At 38.2% G+C, this 26,867-nt stretch overlaps 1 protein-coding gene across 2 annotated transcripts in view; it reads left to right on the top strand.

Moving 5' to 3' along the window:
• Positions 1–26,867, top strand: part of NR1H4 (nuclear receptor subfamily 1 group H member 4) — a gene marked incomplete at both ends in the record, with an annotated part of 35,672 nt that overhangs the window by 6,782 nt on the left and 2,023 nt on the right. The window contains 6 exons of one of the 2 annotated variants that reach the window (XM_080349182.1): positions 4,794–5,156; positions 10,954–11,094; positions 14,679–14,812; positions 15,334–15,432; positions 16,549–16,648; positions 18,138–18,284. In XM_080349182.1, coding sequence (XP_080205308.1) covers positions 4,794–5,156; positions 10,954–11,094; positions 14,679–14,812; positions 15,334–15,432; positions 16,549–16,648; positions 18,138–18,284 — 984 coding nt within the window. Of the gene's footprint in view, positions 1–4,793; positions 5,157–10,953; positions 11,107–14,678; positions 14,813–15,333; positions 15,433–16,548; positions 16,649–18,137; positions 18,285–26,867 lie in introns of both variants that reach the window. The other variant, XM_080349181.1, reaches the window with a different exon arrangement.

The following is a 26,867-nucleotide window of genomic DNA, read 5'->3' as shown; positions in this document are numbered from 1 at the left end:
GTCTTTTGTAAAATATTTAAAATTTAAAGGAACAAAAGCAAAAATCTGTGATGAGTTTCAGTTAATAAAGTTTTATTTATATGCAGTCTTTAGGGGGAAAAAGAAAAAGGAAAAAAAAAAAAAGCAAAAGAGGTGCCAAGGAGGACTGGGTACCTTAAGGAGGGTAATGTGGAAAAATCTTTGTAAAATGTTGACCACAGCTATGTGAAGCTTTCTCTTTGATATTAGTAGGTTTTCTAGATTTCTGTGTAATGTTTTTTTATTTGCTAAACATAATCTAAAAGATGTGTAGTTATAACTAACACGACATTTGTGTGTGCTTAGGTAGTCTTTCTTTAAGGTGTGTATAAGGTTTGCTTCCAAAAGGAAAAACAGATAAACGTTTCAAAATAGTGAAGACCACACAAATGTAAAATATCGCTGTATTCCAGTGAGCTAGTTTCTGATTTCACTTTCATTGCTCACGCTACTGCAACTCCAGCCATTTCAGTGGGCTGGCTCATGCTTTACAGTGGCAGGAGACCAGCCCATCTCAGACTTCTACTAATATGTATTTGGATAAAAGCATATGTACATTCCGTCTGGCAAGATAAGATTAGTTTTCTCTTGCGATAAGAAGCTACTTGTTCTAGACTCACATGTACTTTGCAAAGCATAATTCTGAAAATCAGTGTGGTTTTCAAATGTCACGCAGGACAGAGCAGTGCAGCATGTGCCTCTGCAAGCAGAACTCCTCCAGCTTTTGTTGAAAGCCTCATGCACACAGAAGGTTGGAGAACACAGCCCAGATCACACTTTTTGGATCAGGTCATAGAAATACATTGTTCCAATAATTTCAAGACTCCTAGTTTCTATTTCAACCTCATCATTTGTTTCAACTTTTTAAGACAATATCTCAAATTAAAAGAACATTTAAACTAAAAAAAAATGAAACAATTTCATTTTGAAATCATGTGTATGGAACACCTCCACAGTTTTAAACAATTATTTTTATTAATTATTTTAGATCACTAATGTTTTGGAGCACATCGTTTCTTTTAATGTTTAATTCTAGACTCACTGACAATTTTGTGGGGAAAAAAATAAATTCACAACTGTTTTTGATCTGTTCTGGGTGGAGAATGGTGCCTTATTGAGTCAGCCCAAGTCAGCTGCTTTCTAAGGATGAAATACAGATACTCACCAAGCCCTTCAAACAAGTCTACTTGAAATAAACAATCAAACAACAACAAAAAACTGCCACACCAAAAACCCCCAAAAAACCCACAAAGCTAATTATCTTTAAAAATCAATCTGGTCTCCATAACTGTGGTATCCGAGCACTTCCCAGAATTTTTGCTATAAACCTGTTTTATATAAAACAATACCATGCATGAAGCTGCCTATCCTCCCTTTCCCTTTCAATGCACTGAGCACGGACTCAATTCAGATGAATTGTTTAACCCTGTACTTGACACATAAGGAAAAAAAGGAGATGCAGGATGACTGTGTTTTGTTGTGTTTTGGGTTTGTTTTTTTCCTCCCCTGTATTTAACTTCATGCATTAAGACTCAGATTTTTTGTTTCCTACAGAAGCAGAGTAGAATTAATGATTATTAATGATTATATAAATTATATACAGATATAGATTATATATATTATAATATATATATAACATATATGTATAATATAGATTATATACAGATATAAACACATCTGTAACCCAAATGGATCTATAGTTCTTTAAATAAACATGCAATATTGTTTCAGCATGTACTGCAGTTCTTTAGCAGTCTTGATTTTTTTTTTAACAAGTCCTGAGAAATATAGATATTTATATATTTTTATATATATATATATATATATATATAAAAAATTCTTTTTCCTGTGGAAATAGTGTTGACGCCTTTTCTTGCTCTTTCAGAAGCTTAAGCAGTTCAGGAGGCTGGCACAGAGCTTTTGTGGAATGTCCTGTGAATGGCATAAAGTTAAAAATCAATAGTTTCTTTTTATTTTGGGATCTTCCCACTTTCCTTTACCAAACTCAATCAACTAAGTAACTACCATCAAGTGACAATTTAGGTTTCCATGGTGAATAGATTCCTTTCCAAAGAGAAACTGAATTATTTGTATAATGATTGTGTATGTCACAGCACCAGTTTTTGTACCTGAAGTACCTTGACCAGTCTTAATGAGCAGAAGTTTCAACAAATGGTCAATATAATTAAAGACAGACCTCCAATCATTAAACCCATTGCTGTCCTCACCTTGTACTTGTTTTGTCACCGCTGCAGCTGGTAGTTATCAGTGCCAGTTTGCATTTGATGTATGAAGCTGTAACTTCACCGCCAGGCTCTTCCATAGAGCCACCCCTGTCTTTTGTCTCAGGTCTCTATAGGTCTATGCTTTTTATTTATTATAAAGGGCATAAATTTGGGTTTGGGGAGTGCCTCCTGCTATTCTGCTTCTACTACTACAGTACTGGGGGCTCTGGCCTCTTATGGAGCAACTAAATGCAACCATAATTAAACTAATTGCTAATAATAAATGTCACCATTGTTCTCATTTGGTTGTGTGTCACAATTTTCCTGACATACATCTTGCTGCTTATCTTTGAACTGGAACCTCAGCACTTGCTATTGGCAAAGATGTGCTGTAGACAGTACAGAAATCACATAAATCCAAACCACTTGTACGGCTTCTGCAGCACGGTAAAGTGGGAAGGGCAGAAGGCTGCAGAGCAAGAGCCTGAGACCTTGAAAGTGAAAAAAGTAGTTGAAATGAAAAGTTTAGTTTCTGGTACTAACTGAAGTGAGACAAAGGAGAGGAAAGAATCCCTTACTACAGATTTTTATTCTTTGTTATCATTACAGATGCTCCCTCAATTGTTGACATTTTTTCATTGCTTCTGATTCCTCAGAAGTGAAGGAAGCTTGCCAGGGAATTGACTTTATGTCAGCAAATAACATTTTTGGAGTGCTTCTGAAGCACTATTTAATAATGGTCACCAATGAACATTAATCTATGATTTCCTTGTAAATACTGCTGTTGACTCCAATAAAAGTGGGACTCAGCATTGTTACCGTATAACCCTGGGCAGCAGTTAAATGGCAGACAGCCACTCTCGCCTTTCCTTTCCTTCCCTGAGCGAAGAAAAAGGAGGAAAGGCTCATGGGTTGAAATGGAAACAAATTTACTAGAATAATAATAAAATAAGAGTGAATAATAATGTCAATATTGTAGGATATACAAAGCTATGCAAATATACAGAGCAATACCTGCTGCTAGGACACGCGCTCCCAGCAATGAATGCCAGAGGGCGGACACTGTGAGCACAGAGAGCCCAGTACAATGCAGAGATCACGGCAGGAGTAGGAAAGTCACAGATCAGGCAACAGGAGCAGGAACCCTCACAGATGGTTCCAGTCAAATAACAAGGCCAGTCCCCAGCAACTTCCCACTTATACATGCAGCATGACATTCATGGTATGGAATATTTCACTGATCCATCTAGAAGACACTGCTGTCCCATTATGCTCCATCCCAGCTGCTATCCTGCATCTGCAGCTGGGCAGTTGAAAAGTCCTTCATCCGTTTGTCAACAGCCAAGGTATCAGTGAGTTCTTACGTTCTTTTTGTTCCAAATTGCAAACACTGGAAAGCTACTGGAAGAAAATATTAACTTTATCCCAGGGTGCTATCTCATTATTCTCAAACTAAATCAAAAACAAAATACTGTGCTAGCTACTAAGAAGAAAACATTCTAACTGCTTGGAAATTTACCTCTATTTCAGCTAACCCGGCTCATGCATCTTCCTGGAAATACGTACTATTTTTCTCAGATTCTCTCATTGGAACTAATGAAGGAATTGTGTCAGTGTTTTCATGAAACAGCAAGATGTGGGCTTCTCCAACAGAAAATATGAAGTAGTGTGCAACCAACTTTTAAACTACTTTTTTCAGCTGCTTGGCATGGGCTTGATTTTCATTACACCAAGGACTGCTAGATGTTGTTTTCATTTTCAAACCTGCTATTTAATGTGTAAAGTTAAGGTAGCCCCCAGACGCTGTGTGGATCCTGACTGGAAAGCTTGCAACTGCCAGGTTTGTTGCTGGCTCAGAGGTGCTTGATCTGAGAACTGTACAACTGCGCTGACTGGTACTGGCTTGTAGGGGCTGTGGATCAGGTGCAGAGGCTGCCTTGGTGGTCACTGGAGGATGGATGGTGAGAAGGTTGGATTTCACCACTTATATTTGGAATATTTTCCCTGCTCCTTCATGGAAACCTCGAAAGGTTTCTTTCAAGTTCTTAGTCTTCTAATTAAGCCTCACTCTTGTTCTCTTTCCCCAGTGCCATTTTTCTCTACCATGATGTATTCGTTCAGCATTAAACAGAAATTAACATGAAGTTTGAGTCTTGACCTAACTTTCACCAATGCCATAGGATTTTTGGCTTTTGTTTGGATTTCTTGTCTTCTGCTGTGACACCTAATGTGGGTTGCTAGCTTCTCTTTGGTGTGGATTGTCCTTTCTTGTAAACTGTACATTTACACAGTCAGCTGCATGGTATTTTTAAAGATTACTTTATGTAAGGGCCAGTGCTGGACATTTCCACCAATAGTAAAGGAGTGGCTAAGAATAGCTAAGTTACTTTTAAAATATCTTGCAATGTATTGGAGCAAATCTGAGCTCAGATAATGCAATCTTCATGATGATGCCTTGTCTTTGAATTGGATGTCTGGAAGCAGAAACTTCTCCAACAACTGCAGTTTCAGAGTAATAATAGAAAACATTTTTGCACTATTATTTTCCAGGTGTCCTTTCAGAGCCAATGAGTTCTCCAGTGCAAGAGGCAGATGTGTCACCTTACACACAGTACAACAGTGTGCCGTTTCCCCAAGTTCAGCCTCAGATTTCATCACCACCTTATTACTCCAACCTAGGCTTCTATCCTCCACAGCATGAGGAATGGTATTCCCCTGGGATGTATGAGCTCAGGAGAATACCCTCAGAGACCTTTTTCACAAGGGAGACAGAAATAATGGATATCCCTGCAGCCAAAAAGCCTAGACTGGGTCACTCCACAGGAAGAGTGAAAGGAGAAGAGCTCTGTGTGGTCTGTGGTGACAAAGCCTCTGGGTACCACTACAATGCTCTTACTTGTGAAGGCTGCAAAGGTAAGATGAAATCAATTACAGAACACAATTCAGCTAATAAGCACAGCATTTTCTGATTTTTTTGTTTTGTTCTGTTTTTCTTGTGTTGTTTTTCTTGTTAATTACATCTGAGTGATCCATCATTTTGGATCTGGTGGATACTATTCTGTATTTTCTGCAAGACAGGTTAGCAGTGTCTTCGACCATTGTCTGGTGAATATAGAGCACAGCTGGCCAACCTACTGCTCTTAAGCCGTCCTGGTAAACTGAGGAACAGCTTCCATGTAGGGGCCTGGCAGGCTGGCTCTGCTGCCTTGGCAGCTATTGATGCTAATCTTTCAGTCCTTAAAAGGGGCCCATAAGATAGATGGGGACAGACTTTTTAACAGGGCCTGTTGTGGTAGGACTAGGGGTCATGGTTTTAAATTAAAGGAGGGGAAATTCAGGCTAGACATCAGGAAGAAATTTTTTACAGTGAGGGCAGTAAAATACTGGAACAGGTTGCCCAGAGAGGTGGTAGATGCCCCATCCCTGGAAATATTCAAGGCCAGACTGGATGGGGCTCTGAGCGACCTGATCAAGTTGAACATACCCATGCTCATTGCAGGGGGTTGCACTAGATGACCTTTGAAGATCCCTTCCAACCCAAACTGTTCTATGGTCTCTACCTTGGAAGGAACCAAACCCATGGAGGTTCCTACGAGTTCAGTGCGAGGTTGCCTTAGAAATCAGCTGCAAACCCATCCCAAATGCCTCCTGTGGTGTGTGTTGAAAAGAAATGAAAGCTGTCACCTCCCACCTATAGACTGTTCCCAGAGAATTTCTTTGCCTCAGCTCCCAAAGGATATAGTGAGTGTCTTCAGATTTGTGAAACAAAAGGTTTTCTAATTCTAGGCTTGCTTGAAGGGATAGTGCCTATTCCTAGGGAGAGATCTTCTTCAGGACGGAGGTGGCATCTGATAAATATCTTGCTTCTTAGAATATTCACAATATTCACAAGTTGGTGTCAGGATAAATGGCACATAGAAAATCGTTAGGATTATTAGAAACATGATTGCCAGGTATTTCAGCAGAGAGGGACAAAAAGGTTATGCTAATGGAATAACTATTACACCTAAAGACAGTTAGGTGATAGGGCTGAGTTACGTTATAGAAAGAAAAATAATGCCCTAGTTTTTCATTCTGTTCTGTGAATAAATATCTCATTACTATTTATGTGCTACAGGTAAAGGCTAAAGCATGTACATTATTGAAGCACTAAAATATCTTAATGTGGAGTTCACTGTCACTGAGAGTGAACTTTGAACTGATTTGGTGGTTTTGCTTTATCTACTACAAATTAATTTCTGAGGGTACAACAGACCACACTGGTCAACCACTCTAAAAATGAACACAGTCAAGGGTCATATAGTTAATCTCAATAATTCCAATAAATAAGAAATTAGTTTCTTTGTGGTGTCCATGTGAATAATCTCAAAGTCAAAAAGTATTAATTGATTTATATGAATGCTGTCATTATAAGCCAGATTAACCTTAATTTTAATGTGAGGATTCCAAGTATTGATACATTTACTGTGTTAGTTCACTATTCCTACTGTTTATTAATTTCATTATTAAATAACTTAGTCATTTTTCAACAACTCACAACTACAAACTATGGAATTTGTAAAGAATGCTTCTAGGATAAACGTTAAATCCACCAGGTACATACTCAGACTAGAACCCATTGTGAGAGGAAATAGGCTTTCATCTCTCTACTGATTCAGTTTGAATCATTCTATGTAACCATAATTTTACTGCTTTATTGGCATAATTTATTTTATGTTTTCACTCTGTTTCATGACTGCAACATCATTTACAAAGAATAGTACCCTTGTTCAAACATAGTAAAAGTTGAATTATTTAAAGATAAAGTGTTCTTTTTCTGCAATAAACTTTTGAGGTTACTCAAGTACCAGCTGATTCAGTAGAAAGATGTGCTGAGGATAGTAATTTTGCTCGACAAGGTGAAGAGGTTACTATGTTTTCTAGATCTCTGATCATTCTTGTGTATCTGTGGAATTTTTCACATGGCTATACGTTACCCTCAAAGCATGGTGACCAAAACTGGGGTCAGTACTTCAGTTGTGCTCTTATCAGTGCAGTAGAAGAACTACCTCACATCTTGCATCCAAGTATGCAATTAGCCCTTTTTTTTGGTAACGAGTCTGTTAATTCATGATCAATGTGTGTCGAATATAATATGCAGATCCCTTTCTGCAGGATTGGTGCTCACCTTGAAGCACCCCTGCTCCATTGATGCCGCAGACATTCTTATTCAAAGTGGGAGGCATTGTGCATATTTTTATGGGATTCAGTCCTCTGTGATGAACGTGTTATTTTTATTCTTTTTTCATTTCTTTCTCGGGTAATGCATTCAGCAACATCCTCCATGCTTTTTGGTTTTCGTTCTTGGGCAGAAGGAACAATATTAAGATCTTATTTATCATCCTGCATATGAACATTTATCTAAAGATATGGGCAGGAGTATACACGTATATACATATATTTTAATACTTAACCATCCATTAAAAAATAAGTATTAACTATTTAATTAACATTTTACATATTATGTAAAGGCAGATTAAACAGAACATTTGCTCTCATACAAGATCTGTCTGTGGTTTACCAAAAAAAAAAAAAAAGGCCTCCTTGAGTTTTTTCCTACTTCAAATATATCACTTCAGAAAATGCTGCCTTGGTTAACAATAATAGCATCACAGTTGTGGTACGTAAAGGATGAGGCAGTTCACAGGCATTGCTACAACGTAGTGATGAATATGCAGTGCTTTAGAGCCTGCTGCTGTCAACATAATTTCTGAGACAAACTTTGCAGAAAGCCAGAGACTTTTTGTTATAGCTTTAGTCTTCATTGTGATACTGGGTTTTATGGACCATTTTCAGATGTTGCAGAACAAGTGCAACATAGAATTGTGCTTGTTCACTAAAGCCACTGAGTAAGTTCTGCTGAGAGAAAAGCCAGTCGTGAATTCCCTCTGCACAGGCTGTTGGTAAGAGTTTTTGTAATTTTCAAACTGCCCCTCATAATGTTTGGTATGTTCCACACCAGACTGGGAATACTTCCTGCAGTGAAGGGTCTTGCTTTAATCTCCTCACGCTAACACCCGCCACGTGGGCATGAGTGGAAGGAACGCTGTGGCACGTCTTGACAGAGCGGAGCAGGTGCTTTGTTAGCAATTGTGAACCACAAAAACTTTTAAATTGAAAAAACCCAAAGCAGTTGGCCATCACGATGGCAAACTGAGATACTTACAAAACTTTCATGTACATTTTTAACAGCTGTCCTCCTTCAGCTTTCATAATTTCCATCAGAAAAATTAGCATCAGTAACATTGGAGCAGCTCTAGCCATAATTAATCATATTCATGACTAGCTAAGAGAACAAAGCAAATTCAACATTTCCAGCCAACATGAGCTTTTTGTCATTTGGTAAGATCAGATAAAATTTAGACTGTGCCAGAAAAACCTTCAGCTTTTGAGGCTGCCCCTTCATTATTCTAACAGATACCATTTCTGATTGTATCTGCATTTTTGTAAAAGCCCTCTTAATATAGAAAGTTACACATTAAATATTGCAGGCAGTTTAAGTTAATTTTGAATTATTAGTAAAGAGCGTATCTGGAAATTTGACTCGTACGAAAAAGCTAATTTCAAAATTAATTATGGTTTCTTTTCAAGAATATAATTTCAGAGTCATTTCATGATAAAACTAAAGCAAGAGTATGATTAGAATGCTTTTTGCCAAAAAATTTTTTCACTTTTCATTTCACTTTTTGAAAAACTTTGTTTTCAAGAGAAAATATTTGACTGCTTGAATCATATTGGTTCCTAGCTATTTGAATCTGTAGTTTCACATTCTTCTTTCACATTCGTACATACTTTAAAAAAATAATAATATTAATAAAAAATTACTGAAGCTCTTTTTCTTTGCTCCTCCATGAAAAAGTGAGCAACACCTTGTGGACAGGGTGAGTGATAAAGTCATCAGTCAGACTTAGAATGTCATAAATATTTGTGCAGAGCTTTTCCACATTTACTACTAATTAATGTGTCATGAATTACAGGATTTAAATTTAACAAATAAAACTCATAAATTATGTAAAGCAGATGCAGTTGCCTTTAACTGGCACTGAGAACCTACAGCTTAAACCCAGGGCTTTCTCTCCCTTTCCTGGCGGGTAAATGGTAAGGTATTAACCACCATGTGAATGATGGATAAAAATAATGCCTGGGGCTGCTGGAGGTTCTAAGCAATCTGCATTTCAAAAGAGACTGATGCCAGTCAAGTGTATTTATCTGAAAAGAAGCCAATAAAACAGAGTGCATGGAATAGATTTCCAACAGGCAATACAGCAGATTCAGAGAAATACCTGTTTTGTTTGTGACCAGATAGTGGAATTGTTTTACTGGTAGCTACACAGTGGTGCTTGGAAGAGACTATGCAATTATAAAAACATGTGCAAAAGTTGGGAAATTGTCATCTGACAATGGCAAAATCACTGCATCATCTGTTATCTTCCCTAGATTTAGCAGGACAGTATCTTAGCTCAGTGCATTCTGAAAATCACAGACAAAATCTGCAACGGAAAATAATTCAGATTCACATGTGAATTTTCACTATAATTTGAATATGGGAGCCTGGGTCTTATCTGCTGCCTCTCTTAGTGCATTGAAGTGCCAGGTTGGAAAATGACGGTGTTTTTATTGTGTCAGCCAGTCGCAACAAGAAAGCAAAAGCTTTGTGAATAGCTCTGGGTAGTCTATTTCAGAAACCTGCCCTCAGATGGGGAGGAAAACTAAGCTTCTGTTCTACACCAGAGAGAGTTAATTCCCTCTGTAGCTGATAGTCAATAATCTCTGCCATACAAAGGAAGATGTACAAAGATTGAGCTAAACTATAAATTCAGGAAATGTTCAAGTCATGATTGGCAGCAACGACTCTCATTTTGTGATTACTCTTTTAGTCAATTACATTTAATATCTTGAGCACTCCTCATTTTTCCCTTGTTTCCACCCTCAGAGATGTGCTAGGCAGTGGTCAAATCAGAGATTTGTACAAACTGAGGAAAGGTCCTCTTGATTTCTTGGGTCGGTTGCTGTTTGCAGTTACCACTGCACAATTTTGGAGCAAATTCAGTGACGATACCAGTAGAACTGCCTGCACAGGTGCAATTAAGTGACTGCTTAACTCATCAGCTGGACAATATTTAGTGAATGAGACTGCAGTATCTTGTAAACAGGGGAGGAGGACACGTGTACTAAAGGCAGATACAGTGCAGCTTCCTCATTAAACTTGGGGGGTGTGTAAGCAGAACAGTAGAGGGACCTTCTGCAGGGATGAGTTACTCAACTCTCTTTCTGCCCATCCTGTACCTCAAGAGACTTAACAGATGTATATTGTTTTTCTCTGGCATTTTATATGGTAACAAACTGCAGCTCCAGTGCTGGGGCTCAACTTGTCCCTGGTAGGTTTCAGATTCAGCTCTGACTTTTCCCAATGTTCACAGTTCCAGAGCCTTACTTTGGACTAATATCTAATATTTGGGCATGTGATTTATCATGTTATTAAATTATAAGACTCTGATACTATTCTCAATACAAACAGCAAAAATACAGTCATCCAGGCACTGAAAGAAACTTGCGGTGAAGCAGGACAGGTGTCATTCAGAAACCGATTGGAATTGGAGTTGCTTTTCAGCTTGACTCCTTTGCTTCTTTGAATGTTTTCTTTTACCTGTGTCACTGCTGTGTTGTACAGGGTTCTTCAGACGAAGCATCACAAAAAATGCAGTATACAAGTGCAAAAATGGAGGCAACTGTGAGATGGACATGTACATGAGGAGAAAATGCCAGGAGTGCCGTCTAAGGAAATGCAAGCAAATGGGCATGTTGGCTGAATGTATGTATACAGGTATTTGCATAATACAATCGGGGTGTGTGGAGAACACATCAAATACTGTATTTGTTTAATTGGGCTTGTTTTAATAATAAAGCTATAAAAGATGCTGTCTGGCAGGTGAAAAGCTGCACCTGTTCATCAAATCCTGTTGAAAGAAACAATTGTGTTTATATGCAACAGCATTTAGTTGGTTGTCCGGGACACAGGGTATAAGAGCTGAGCAAACGGTGAAGGAAAGGCTATCCTACACTAGATGACAGCCATTGAGTGGGAAGGGAAAGCAGCCAGGGGAAGCAAGTCTACAGGAGACTCCACAGGAGTGAGGAGTTCAAGGTGCTGTGGAAGCCAGAGCAGACAAGTCCTGGTGCTTCCCTTTGCTAATCCGCCTGGGACTCTCCCTGTCAAGTTCTTGCTAGCCAAATCCAGATTCTGGCATTCATACAATGCCATTCTGGAGAAAAGAGGAGGATTGCCACTAGCAGGAAGTTTCTGTGGACTTGTCAAGCGTATGTTCCCAGACCTCACCCAGCAATCAGGCAAAGCTTGCTAAGGGCTAGCCCTTTTGTATAGTCTCATTAGCTTTTCTCGTGGCACTATAGACTTCCCTGCCTTGCATATAGGCACATAGGTAGAACCGTCTCCAGAAAGGAAGGTGATAGGCTTTAATAATGTTTCATATTAAAGTGAATATTCTATTCAGACTGGCAGCTTATGAACTTGAGCTTCACTCTGAATAATTTAGCACAACAAGGATATTGGAGTGCAACTTTAAACTTCTTTAAAACTCCATTTTGAGTAAAATGTTGGCCAATCAATTATTTTTGCAAGCTTCCTACTGAAAACAGTCTATAAACACCTGCTCTTCTGCCTTCCATGAACAAGGCTGCAATTTATTTTCCTTGATAGCTCCAATCATTTTAGCATACACGTATGTGTGAAAACAATTTAGGTTCATACAGGAAATTAATCTACTTGGAATTTTTAATATACTTCTATCCCTCAATCTGATCAGAAGATGCTATATTAACTGTTCGTTTTGTGAGAAACAATAAGCTCCATCAACATTTGGAATGCATTGCCAGCATAATGTAATTAATCTTTCATTCTGCAAATTGAACAGGCTACAATGATCCTGAGATATGACATATTCTCAGGCAATACGTAAATATATGAGCAGACACAACCGTTGTGAATACAGGACTCGATGTGTCCCTAAGTGTCAGGGGAAAATAATTCCCCTGTGGTACTGACCCCAGATCCATTGTTCCAAAATTTTGAGGCTTCAGAATAGTCTGAGTTGCTCAGTATGACAATAAACAACCCATCGCTGACAAAAAACAGGTCAGTGTAAATAATACTGACGGGGCCCACATGAAAGTTTTAAACTGGCCTATCATTTTCACAAACTGGCACACGGGAAACAAAAGCCAGCAAGTGCCACTGCCATCTGACTCCCTGCAATGGAAACACTGGATATCTCGTGATGCTCATGACTTAACCATAAGCATACTCTAATGCGCTGCAATGAGGATGTTTGGCAAGGTACGATGTAATGGCTTTTAAGGAGGAGTGTGCTGTGTAATTGCTTTTAGTTCAAGGCAATCCAGGACAGTAAAACATGAAGGTTCTAGTAGTATAGAGCATTTATTTGAAAAAAATGACTAAGAAATAAAAGGTTGCCTTGAACTTTGTTTCACTTACTCATTTTGTAGGACTGTAATTGCAAGATCTGTGGATTCTTTTTTCCCTCTGAACAAGGAGGTAATGTCTTATAAACATTTATGGCACAGCTACCCGACAATCCTAGTCCTGCCCTTTAGACACAAACCACAGATAGATCGAAATTACTAAGCATCAATTTCAGTCATTTGCTGCCATTTTGAAACTGCAAGTTTCTTGGGTGAAATGTCTACCTAGAAAAGACTCAGGTTCTTCCATTCTTCCTAGGAAGGTAATATCCATTTAATACTTATTTAATACTCATCTAATACCCATTGAAACCTATCTGTCTTTGAGGTAAAAAGTCAAGTCTTGTCTCTCACATGAGTTTTCCAGCTAACTTAAATGTAGCCAGAATAAGATGTCAAGGTGCTACTCGGTAGCAGGAAGCATGAGAAAAATCTGTCTTGCTGTTTGAGGGAAATGTAAACCAAATTTTCCCTAGAAAGGTAGTAGATCAGATCCTAAGCTGGTAGAAAACAGTGTGAGCCCATTAACACTGCCAAAGAATGCAGTGAATAATTTAGAAAAAGAAATCTGTGATGTTGTGCAGCAGCAAGAATTACATGTCTCGATACCAATTATCTCCATCATTCCCATTCCCCCTTTTCAAGGTATTATTTGCAGGTCTTATTTTAATCATGTAAATTTCCTCTTCTCTCAGTGGTTCAGGTAGGTTATTTTATATAGTGCTCAAACAGGAAATTAAAAACATTCACAACGAAATTCACTGTTTTCATGGTATCTTCCTCCACCATCATATAATGACTGAATGAACCTCTTTTCCTGCTCTGCATTTTCAAAAGTGAAGAATGGGAAGGATACTTGAAAGAAGCTCAAAAAAAAGAAAAAAAGGGGGGGAAAAAAGGTCCTGTGCTGATAGGTTTATTTTTAGATTAATACTTAGCTATTTACTTTTTCATTTGTGCTTTCTGGCTGTCTTCCACAGCTTGTGTAGGGTATCTATTTTCCCTTTCTTTTGTTAGCACAAGCAAATTGCTAGTTTTTAAAACAGCCACACAAGGACACTCCCTGGTTCAAGGTGCTGAAATGTAGTCTAGAACCAAAAAAACCCACAAATGCAAAAATCCTTTCACTAGAGCAAGTGAAACTCTATATTAAAACCAGGGCTTTATTCAACCGTCTAATACAATGAAATGCAAAATAGCAAGACCAACTGGCTGCATTTTAAATAAATACATTTTACAGGTACATTTGCCAGCCTGAGTTACTTTTGAGGCTACATTTTCATCTGTTGGTCTGTCTGTACAGTGATGGTTAAAGCCCTGGAGTCCTCTCTTCTGAAAGGGCTTTCAGCAGGAAGGTTCTGCACTACAGCCACAATATTGCTTAAAGATTACCGAAAACATCCAGTGCTCTTTGCATAAGTGCAGCTGCAGCTCGATTACTACTTTGGATCAGATGAGGAACACACTTTTCAAGACAGTCTTCCGATTGACCCCATTTTCTGTGCTTGGGTTTGGGTATTGGAGCACATGAAGGGATTTTCTTTTGGATGAAGCTGAACCAAAGACACACTCCAGCGCACTCCCATCCCTAATGAGTTTTCTGTCTTTAAGACCAGATTAGAACTGGTCCAAAGCACGACCCCTGACATGCACACATGTGGATGCTGAACCATTTTGCTCTGCAGATGGGCTTCTGCTGTGTTAGACTACTCATTACTGTACACTTAGTATGTCTCATCAGATTCACATCCAAAGATAATGTTATGTCCAGGAAATGATCTGCTCAGGTAAGCAGGTTCATTAGTGTAAAGGGCATTCATGGGCATGTTTATGTACCCATTCAGTGCCTGAGGGATATATAAATCCAATTGCTATCTGTTGTATTATGTGTTCTAGGTCTGTTAACAGAAATACAATGCAAGTCAAAAAGGCTACGGAAAAATGTGAAACAGCCCCCAGATCAGACAGTCAATGAAGATAATGAAGGCCATGACATGAAACAAGTGACATCTACAACTAAAATATACAGGGTAAGAAAATTCTTGTAATAGTTCATAGGGTACTGGTGGTTGAATTAAACGTGGCTTGTACAGTGAATACAGAGCACTTGTGAACTCCCTGGAGCTGCCTGTATTAAATAGAGCTCCATCTCACATCAAGTCAAGGAAATACCTTGAGTATAGAAGTAGTTCTGATATTTTTAGTCAAAACTCAGTGAAGCATCCATAAAATCCATAAAGTACTTTTTCTGTCATATATGTCAGGTACATATCACATATGGTGTTGTGTGCTATTAAAGTTTGAGCATACCCATTTACTTGTTAAACATTTCCTTATTTCAAATAATTAACCACACAAACTCATGCAGTTTAGAAGCATTATACACGTCTCTTCTGTATCCTTTTATAGAAATCTCAGTGACAAGCAAACCTCCTGTCTGCTTGGTCTCCAAGTGTGAGAAATAGATGTGTAGCTTTTGCCTAAAGTGAGGGATGCTAGGTCAGTTCTATGACTATATTTCATGATGGGCTCTTTTTTTTTGCCAGTATAGGAGAAAGTAGAATTCACCCCAGAACAGCAGAACCTTCTTGATTACATCATGGATTCATACAGTAAACAGCAAATACCACAGGAGGTGTCAAAAAAACTAGTAAGTACATTGAAGAATTCGTTTTTGAGATGCTGATAATGAAGCTGGGGATTACATAGCAGAAAATGTTTGTATTTAGCAAAAGTAGATGTAGTAAATAGAGAAAAATATGGGTAAAAGCTTACAGTTAAAACATGCTGCAAGGGGGCAGAATCTCTCCCATTCAGTCAGCAGTTAGATCACATCTTTATTTATCAAACTTAAATGCTAAGAAAAAGCTTTCAACTCTGGAAACGTACTTCCATGCTCATATCTAACTTTTACGATTGGAGTTTGTTTTTTGCATTGTCAGTATAGGCAGTGATTTGAGTTTGACCTGCAGCCAGCCTTTGTTTCTATAAAAATACCAGCCTGGAAGCTTGAAAATATTTCATTTTTTGAACCCAAATTCCCCAAATTTTCCAGGTTTGGGTTTTTGTTTCATCCCCTCTTCTTCCCTTTTCTTCTCTACCTTTTAGAAATTCCTTTTTCTCTTTAAGTTTTCTCTTTTAAGTTTTCATGGTAGGATGGAAAAAGGTTGGGAAACAGGGAGGAAAGGAAAAAAGTGTTTAAAAGACAGTTTTGTTTTGTTTTGTTTTGTTTTGTTTTGTTTTGTTTTGTTTTCACAAAACTGTCAAGTTCAATCTTAAAAACAAACAAACAAACCAACCCAAACAAAACAGTGTAGAAAACTATTTCCTAAATTGGCAACTTTGAAAACTGAAAGGAAGACAGTTGCAGAGGCAGCGTCGACTAATCCGTAACTAACTTGTGGAATGTATTTCCATGGAAGGTTGAGGAGGTCAAACCCCAAAATATATTAAAAAAAAGAAATGGACAGATAGCAAGGGTTTTTTTTAAATACTACTGTGTGCATCGAACTGCTAGTTCAGGAAATGCCTAAATCATCACTTGCAAGACATGGCAGTGAAAGTGGGACAGGAAAAGACACTGTCTACTTCTTTTACTTCTGACGTTGCCTCTCCAAATACCTGTTTTTGACAACCACTGGAGACAAATTACAGGGTTAGATGTACTTCTCGCCTTATCCAGTCTAATAATTCTTGTATTTCGTGTTCTTAAATGTGAAGTGACAATGAATATTAATAGATTTTTTTTTTTTTAAATTTTTAACAGTTACACGAGGAATTCAGTGCTGAAGGAAATTTTCTAATTTTGACAGAAATGGCCACCAGTCACGTGCAAGTTCTTGTGGAATTCACTAAAAAACTACCAGGTATATCCAGTGTGTTGGGGAAAATTTCGTTTTTGCATAGCTTACGTGCCTTTCAGTTCCCATTTGGAGATTGTTGTGTATATTTTGAAGACTATATAAAAATGCCTCCTCCTCTGACATATATGCATTCTTCAGACAATGTCTAAAGCAAAGGAGCTTGTGCTGAGGAATAATACGTTCCACAATTCAAACTCTGCCATTCTGACATGTGGCACTCTTTACCTATTAACAAACAAAACAGTCAGAGAAGGGATTGTGTCTTTAGAGAGATTTTATTTTCATATATCACTGCAAGGCCAAATAGTCTGCTTCTAAATTACCACTAACTTTTGCCAGACTCTGCTTCACTGGTTTTGCTGCCTTTCTTAGCAAAACCTCTAGGTCATGGCACCCACTGAATTGTGAGTTCTAACAGAGAAATTTCACTAGTTTTTGGCACCAATATTTGTGGTCCTTGCAGGGTGTGTTATGGACAAGCACTGAAAACCTGAGTTTATCATTAGTTGATGTTACCTCAAGAGCAAATACTGGGCATGGTACAGGTTCCTTGTTATTAAGGAAGGTGAACTGTAATGTTTAGCTGTATGAAAACATTATTTTCCTGACATTCCCATCACATTGACCCTTTCTCTGTGTGTTTCAGGCTTGCTCCAAAGCCTAGCACTGCAGTCATAAATGTATTTTTCTATGCTAACTGGGATACTGGCTCACAGGGAGTGAAGAAGGAAGGAGCTTTGTAATTGAATAATGTCCTGTCTTCATTGTTGACTTAGAGCACATATGGCAGGATTTATTACTGTTTTGTTTCATTCTTTATCTTATTCTGTGCTTCCTCACAGAATCAGAGGGTGGGTATAAGGTGGGTACCTGTATTGGCAAGTACAAGAAGAGTTTCCCATGATCTTTAGGTCCTTGTCCTTCTTCAGAGGAGCAGCTCTGTATTCACACAAGTTACTAAACGCCTTCTGATTTCTTCAGTGAGTTTTAGAGTCCTTCCCCTCCAAAAAGAGAAACACATATTTAAAACACAGGAGGAAGCCTGCATGTAAACTAGTACCTTAGTCCAAAGGCAACATGAAATACACTAAATTAGATGCTTCAAATACCGATTTCTGCCATCACACAAAAAGGGCTGAAAGCAGAATGGCAGAGGGAGAGTTGGATAGAGAGCCCTGGTTGAAACATAGCAGAAGGTGTTAGGCAATGCCATCAGGCAGACAAAATCTCCACTTTTGGTTGTGCTACACCACTGAATTTTGCTTATCCTGTTCCTCTTAAAGTACCATGAATGCTGAAACACAAGTCTAATTCTCATAAACTTCAGTTATTTTCTGGAATCTGGGTTTCAATTTCCACGGCACTTGTCACCGCTGCTAACACCAGCATCAAGGTTAATCAGATATGTAGCACCTCACATGCCAAAACTTTAGGAGAGGAAGTAGAGGGGACTTTTCTGTTGGTGCCTTACTTATCTCTAATGTCCCCCCAGGCTTCCAAACCCTTGATCATGAAGACCAGATTGCTTTGCTGAAGGGCTCAGCAGTAGAAGCTATGTTCCTCCGTTCAGCTGAGATCTTCAGCAGGAAACTTCCTACGGGACATACTGTTCTTTTAGAAGAAAGAATTCGTAATAGTGGTAAGTGTCTTGTTTAAAGAGGAAAAAACCAAACCACACAATTGCACTTCTGTGTCAGTATTTTGCCCTTGAAAAGCTAGTAAAATTGTTTATTAGCATTGAAACGGGTTTATCTGAACGTTCTTATATTAACTAGAGCAAATGTAACTCAGCTTTAAGTCTAAAGGTCATAAGGTAAAGGTTTCTTTATAAATACATTGCGAGTATTTTGATGACGCAGTACCAAATAAACCCAGCGCAAGTCTCAAATTATAAGCGTTCAAGAACAATGAAGTACCACCATTTCAAATTATTCATATAAAATATCAACATTTATGCTTTCAAATGCAATTACTATGAGAAAGAAACAAACAATAAAAGATTTTAGGATGTTGCTGGAGATGACTGTAGGGAAACGCATAACGTTAGCGTCAGTTTGGTAAAACTGAATCACACTGCACGAGGTGCATAGAATTATAAACATGGCATGTTCTCAGTATGTTTTCTACTTCTTAAGGTCCATCAAAGGCTCAGTGGCTATGACAAATTCTACTGGTTCTAGACATTAATCTTAATAATTAAGAAAATTATCAAGGGCTGGATATTGTTTGTTCCTTAAAGCATGAAAAGTTGTGTTTTGCTTGTTACATATCCTTTGTGCCCCAGTGATGCAATACTGAATGTTTTACCCTTTTCTGTACTGACTGGCAAACTTTATCTACTCCTCAGCTACCTATCATTGAAAATTCAAATGTAACAAAAATTCCGAATCAAAGTGTCTGTCTAAAATCAGAGAGACCGCTTTGACTCTGAGTTCTGGCCTTCCTTTTTAATGGTCAGAAGGAGAAGAGATATGATAATATTTTACCTCAATAATAGTAATAGAAATTGGCTTGAACTCAGTTCTGAAACTTTAAATCAGTAATATGAAGGTACTATTGACATAAGCATAATTAGACACATACTTATATATTTGAAACCCTGAAAAGAAGATAGGAAACATGAGAATAACTCTCTGAAGGTGTGTATTTAGTTTGGCCTAGTGCACTCAATTCTAGGTTTAGATTTTGTAGGGTTTGTTTGTTTGTTTGTTTGTTTTTCATTTTGACTTATTATAAGAGGCTGCTGTTTGACAGACTGGAAATGGCGACTTTGAGAGTGATAAGGATGGCCTCTGGTCCAGATTCTATGGGCAGAGAAGTATGCCAAGAAGGCCAGAAATATTTCCTGGCAACTGTAATGAGTTGTCATGTATCCAAATACCTTCATTAAGAGATTTTTCTACTAGAAGATAACCTAATTTTTTAATTAAAATAGGTCTTAGAGAAATGAATCCCCATGAATACATGGTTACAGGAAGCTTCTGCTCCTCTAATTTGTACAGTGTCAACTGTTAATAAAAAGCAGAAGCAGGAAATACTTTGATCCAGAATACTACAAAAGCTATTATGTCATACCAATTATTTTTTCCTTACTCATACTTTCAAAAATAGTTTCATGCTCTGCAACTGTGGAGTCCAGATGAGATGCAACATCATTTTTTGCAAACTATTACTAGACCTATAGATAGTAATGATTTCAAACGTGGTATTATTTATTCCACATAAGGTTTTCCTGCAATTGTTTTTTACTAGGGGGTGGGGGGGAAGACCAAGGTAAATGACAAAGGAGTTCTGGATCAGAACAAAACCTGGGCTAAATAGTTTGCAAGAAATGAATCATGATAACTTTTGACTCGTGTATGTGTATATATACACACACATCTATATCTTACTGTGTTTGGAAAAGGCTCTCAAAAAGATTTTTCCTCAAGTCGTCAATGTGAGAGGAAATACTGCTGGAAGAATTGCTCCCTCCCTGTATTGCAGGAGAATAATGTATTATCCAGGTTACTTGCTGCTGGCTGCATTATTTCCTTCCATTAACAGCCAGAATACAGGACAAAATATCCTTTTCCATCGCTTTTATTTCTCCATTCTCTACAAATTCAAGTCTATTTAAACACATTTTCCTTGGGTGCACGTAATGGGGCTGTGACAGTAAACAACAAAAGCAGCTTGTAAATCTTTGCATCTGTAGCAGTGTTAACTTAAGCGCTGCTACTGGTGCTATTTAACTGTTAGTGCTATGGTACAGACATAGAAGTCACTCAGAAAGTGCAGAGTCTTTCATTTTGGACTGACATTGCTGCATGCTAGAGTGTATCTGTCAACCTGGCAACGTCCCCTGCATGAAAAGGCTTAACTTTGTTTTTCAAATGCCTCTCTGCCTATGTTTTCAGTACTGGTAACTGCCTCTCAGTTAGTTGTATCACTTCCTTTGCATCAAAAATGCAAGCGAATTGGTATATAAGAGGAAGGATTTTTAATAGGTAGGTTTGACTCTTGCATGCTTGCCCAGTGTATTTCTTAGTGTCCACTGAATTTTCATAGGAATCCTTGCTTGTCATCACAGAAGTTACCAGAGGTTTTTATTTTTGTTTGACTTTAAAAGCTCACATTGGTGAAATTTGGCTGCATGTTTTCTTTTAGTTCATGATAAATTCCAGAATTACACATTTAGGCAAATTGAATAATCATTGGAAAATAGCTGCTACTGAAACATCTTTATTTTTGTGGTTTAAATCATAGTAATTTTCAGGTGTCCCGAGTTTAAACAAAACGAAATAAACAAAATGAAACAAAATGAAATAAAGGCATCCAAATTCTTCTGTTACCATTGCTTACACATACAGATTTCAAAAATATTAAATATGCAGTTCGCACCCCTAGAAACTACTACTAGAAACTGCAGCTGGCCATTATCATGTCATAGACGAGTCCAAGAGATAAAATGGATGGAAGAGATTAAACCCAAGGCAAATAAAGGAGAAAAGCCAAGAGAATTACACATGAATTTGGAGATAGGGACTTTTTTGTTTGTTTGTTTGTTTGTTTGCATACAGCTCACTGAAAAACAAGACTAAACACAGAAAAAATACTCTGCTGAGTTGAGAGTTTAGAAATTAAATTTATGGGTAACAAATGGAGAAGAAGCATCAGGATTATTCACGTCTCCCAGAAAAGTCCTAAACACTGTCAGGCCATCAGCCATAAATTATTGCTGTTAGTCAGAGCTTCTGTCCACATATTTTTAGGTGCAGACAATTGTCTGAATGTCACATTAATCCTATTGTGAAGCCTTAATGTCTGTATTCCTAAAATCAGGGGTGGGGATCCAGCCTAAAAGTCACAAGCTGTCCAGACTTCTGTCACCTGCCACCATGTCTGCTTGGAAGCTGCTCTCACCTATTAATATTTATGCCTTCCCTAGTCTGATTGTACAGAATGAATTTTTTTTTTTCTGATAAAAAAGCCAGAGATCTGGTGGTGATGACCTTTGAGCATTAGCAGCCTTTACTTTTATTCTCATGCTGATGAGGTGTATTTTTATTTCTTAGCTTGAACATATTGCTTGAGTCCTGGTGCATCTCAGTGACTGCCTTTGTTTGTGTCCTTATGGTCTTTCTCTATAAGGTGTTATGGAAATTCTTTCATTAACTGCTCCTGAGACCGAAATCCTCTCCTACTCAGTCTAATATTGAGACTTAATGAGAAATGTAGACATTTTATTTAATGGTAATAAGAGCTCGTGCAACTTACTAATCTTATTTGATGCTTCGCAATGCATACTACAGTTGTGATTGATTCATTCTGTGAAAGGCTGACATCCTAGTAATTTAAAGTTTATTTTCTTTCTGTTTTTTTGAAAGCAAACTTTCCCCATTATCTAGCAGTACAGTATTTTTAAAAACAGAGCTGAAATACTGAACGTTTTTTCAATGAGCATTTTTAGCTTGTTTTCCTAAGGACGGCTGCTTTAGGTGGTCATGAAAAGCCTCAGATTTTTATTCCATCATTTTATTCTACAGAGCAGTCCTACTAATTTCAGTATCAGGGCATAAGATGCTGTCTGATATGAACAGAAATGGAAGAATCTGGACCCAAATTTTCAGTTTGCAACAGGACACCTGACATTGTGAAATATATTGCTGTCTGCCTGGATGGGTTACAGGTGCTGAAGTTCAACAAGATACAAGGGAAAAAAAAGAAACAGCCACAATTTCAAAGTATTGGCAAGATGCCACCTTTTGCCCTTGAATGTGGATATCAAGTCCCCATTGATTTGGACAAGAGACTTCTGCAAGCAAGGCCAAAATTTGGCACTGGAACAATGGATACTTAATCGTGCTGCCTTTGGCTTCTATTGTTTGATTATTAGTACTGAGTAACTGTATTCCTTCAAAACCTCATTGTGTTGGGGTTTATGCAAAGCAAAAAAATAATGAAATGATCTTCACTGCTGAGTCCAAATAATCTAAGAGAAAGCAACCTGCCCAGTATCTTGCCCCTTCTTTCTAAACTTACCTGCTAATCATAAGGGTCTAATGCTCCAAATGGTCACATGCATCCATACAGAAGGAGTCACCTGCTATCCTGTGACTCGACCCAAAACTGGCACACTGCCCAAAATATTTGAAAATTAGGACCACTTTAAATTACAGTGTAGGAAAGTGCTTTCCTGTTCATACATGGTACTGCACAATCTACCACACTAAATTAGCCAGTGCCATGTTCCTGAATTACAAATAAAACTGATAAAAGCATTTAAAACTTATTTACAGAGTTAATTTATACCCATGAAAACAAGACCAGATGTCAGAGGACCCAACCTCTTTTCTTCTGCATAAGCGTGCTTCCCCAGGCCAAAAAGTTATTTAAATATGCTCAGCCTATGCGGCCGAGCCCAAGGCAGCGCAGATGCTGCTGATGTGTGCCAGACCGCGCTTCCCTCCTGACTGCCGGTACTCAGGCCACTGCCAAAGGATGGTATGTGGCAATGTCGTTTGCATCCTCCTTGCAGGTTTGGTTTGTTTGTTAGTTTGTTTTTAACTAAGGTTTCCTTGCTGAAAATGATGGCTTCACAGTGGCCCCATTGATCACATTTGAGAAGATGTTGTTGCTTATTTTTTTCTGTCTTGGTGGTGAGTTCTCCTTGGCACATGCTAACCTCTCATCTAAGCTGGCCATTTAGCCTCTACAAGGTGATGACAGAGCAGAGGCCACATGAACATGCTCTGGTGTATCTTCTCTACTGGCTAGATTTTCCCCTTCTCAGCTCTCAGCATCAACACGGTGAATTTGGTCAGTGTTTAAAAGGTCGCTGATGCATTTGAACAAGGCTAGAAGGCAGAGCTCATATGCAGCATATAAAACAGTTCCGGTAGATGAAAGACAGTGAAAGAGAATACGTAATTTTGCAAGTAATTGATATATTTGATTTTCATAAAACAGCCTCTAATATACCCTTGGTTTAATATTCACTGGCACCTCCATGTTTATCAAGAAAAAAATCTCTTTAATCCGCATTAATCACACAGTGCTATTTAGCGTTAATTAGTACTTACTCTCAGGCTTTGTTCTTGCAATAGACTAATCTATGCAGTTTTAATCAACAGCCAAAATAGATGAGAGAATACTGGTCTCAAAAACCTGGCAATTCTGACTTGATACCACAGTAAAAACATATATTCCAGGATTATGTTAACCAGATAATTATTTATGGGCTGACACTGCAAACCTTATGAAAGTATCAGTCATTTTACTTTCAGAGAGAAATCATAGAATCAAAACTATAAAAAAGGCCAGGTCTAAAACCATGCTTTGTCTCAAACTATGGATAGAAATAAGTTGTGCAAGAAGTAAGGAGTACTGAATGAATAATGCTCACGGGTTTAAATCTGCTCCAGTCTAATGCCGCAAGTCTGTATTCAGTAAAGCTAGTACTTCCCATTGCCTGCCCTGGGATTCACAGCCAGTCATCCATTAACACAGCAAAATCAGTCAAATTAATTGCAGTATCTCCCACAGATGATAGAATTGGGCTGGCAGTTAGGCAGAAATCCATGTTATTCAGAATGACTCACAGTGCAAGACGAAGGAGGGGCATCTTCTTATTGCCGTGAAACTAAGTTTGGGAAACCTTTCTGAAAAAAAAAAATGTTAAGAAGGACCATTAACATGGGCCAGGAAGCTCTTCCTACCTGACATGTACTGGGCAGAGTTCTTGTATGATCTAAATAAAGAGGAGCTAACTTTTCTATTCTCAATGAAGACAGAAATATAACTTTATTGATTTGGGGTTTTTTCACTTCTGGAGTGTGATTTCTAAAAATGTCATCAGAAAAGTCAGATAATTCCTTTATCCTCTAGCCTTTCCAGTTACGAGCACCAAATCACATTTAATTCTTTTTCTGATAACCTGAATTGAAGCGACAACTTCTTGTACAGTAGATAAGAAGAAAAAAAAAAAAGCAAGAACTATAAACATCTGTTTCCTGCTTTTCTGCTTTCTCGTGGAGCTTATTAAATCCAAACTGAAGGATTTTCAATCACATTAGAAAACAGCCCCCTCTTGTGACGGAACAGTGGTTCTGTAAAGTGTATGCAGGGTGATGAAATAACAGGGAAATTCCAGCACGGATGGGATGAGAGCAAAAGTAGTAACCAAGCAAAAATGATCCTAGTCTCCAAATTGCTCGTTTTGCATTCATAACTGCCTTGTGACACATATCTGTTTAAAGATTCTAAAGTTCCATTCTCTTTAGTAAAAGCAGGATAAGAGTTGTGTTGCTGAAACATCCCTTTTTACTGCCACCACTTCTATTTTCTGTTTGGAGTACATCTATACTATTTTTTAAATTCACCCATCCATGCTTTAGTTTCTTAATGTGAGATTATAAGCCTTCTGGGGCAAGGTTTGTTTTACTGCACACTTATCAGTACCTTGACCAGTGAGAACCTGAATTAGTTACTCCACACCCTGTTCATCAGCATCATTTTCATCTCAGTTTTGCTATATTGATACCAGGACTTGAGGAGCTTTGTGGTCACCAAAACAATTAATTCATCCAGCTGAAAACTAACCTGACCAATAAAAATAAAGAGAAAAATATCAAATTGTGCGTATGAGAAACAAATGATGGGAGACTTAGTCACAGCCCACTTCCTCCCATTTCCTGTTTGCTGCCAAGATGATCGTGCCCAGAGGCGCAATACCTTGCACAGAGATTTCTAAAAATATCCAGTTTGTCTTGGACTTTTTTTCATGTCATTGCTGAGCTATTCACTTTCACGAAAGGCATTCATTTGCTCTGCTCTATGGCTCAGCTAGACTTATTTTTCCTGTTTCTAGATTCACATGAACTTTAAGACTTGAGTGTGTCACATATGTGTGTTCCTTACATATGCCATATTGCAAGGAACTTTGGCATTTAAAATTACCCAAGAGAGAACCAGGCAGTTCCCCAAAAGTTAGCAATAAGAAGTGTTCCAAATTTTAAATAGTTAACCCCGATGACTAATGACATAAACCTCACAGAACATTAGATGTGATGACAATTCTTTGCTTGGTATAAAGCTCCAGCTGTGTTACTAACTTCCACAGGATGAGCTGACCCACATCACATGTATCAACTGAACTGACTTAGACTCTTCTCAACAGTGTTGGACTTGTTACAAAACCAAGATTTGTGGCTTGTAATCTGAAGTGAACACAGGTTGTTCATGTCACATGTTTAAACACACCATCCAGCCATGAAACAAACCACATCCTACAAGACCATGCTTTCACTGTGTTGGGATGCATAACTATTACAATGAATAAGTTCTCACAGTCATAGCAAAATGTGACTTGTTCATAGTTAAGTCAAATGACTTCATGTCACCTTTCTTTGAGTTCCACCTGCTGAGTTTCATTTTTAATTTCCCCTGTTGGAGGCGCTCCAAACCTTAACAGTCCTGGACTTCAGACTTCTTTCCTGCGGTTTCCACACCAAGTTGTTAAGTATTCTCCCAGAACAGCTCAAAGTTACGTATAAAATGACACGAAATCTTATGATCCTCCTCTGTGGGAACAGAGGAAGTTTCCATCCTTTCAGCCAAGGAAGACCAAAAGGCTTCTTGCTGCAAAACCACTGGCTTAGATCTTTGTACCTCGTTGGTGCCACAGCTTTGGAGTTGCAAGCAGCCATTGTCAACAGTCAAGTGGCTACTCTGAGTGACTCACCAGTTTAAAAAAAATGAATTTGATGTCACAGGACCTACTTCTCTTTTACACCAAAAAGCAGAATGAAGTACATCAGTAATTTAAGGCTAAGTAAGAACATTGTGACCTGATGACAAAGTCAGTAAGAGGAAGCCCAGTCAGCATGCCCCAGTTTGGTAACCCCAAAGACGAGATAATTGCATGATCCCATTCTTAAACTGAGTTGGATTTAAATTATTTATGGCTCTGTACTTTATAGTACACTAGTCTGTGCTTTAAGGTAGTAGAAGTTGCAAGCAAGTTTACCCCGGGACTACAGGTAATCCTAGATCTAGCTGAAGTTTCAGGCTACATAAAAGGAGCAATTAAGACTCTTTATGGAGACAACTGAAGCAACTGCCCAAGGCAGTTAGCTGTAGAGTTGGGCTAGAAATAAACCATACACCGTACATCCTCAGATGTTTCTATATAACTAATGTAAAGATAGGGAACATGGAGACTGTTACGCAAACTGTGCAT

This window comes from Nesoenas mayeri (assembly GCF_963082525.1).
Source record: "Nesoenas mayeri genome assembly, chromosome: 1".
NCBI classification, from domain to species: domain Eukaryota; kingdom Metazoa; phylum Chordata; class Aves; order Columbiformes; family Columbidae; genus Nesoenas; species Nesoenas mayeri.
This window is presented reverse-complemented; position numbering and strand designations above follow the sequence as displayed.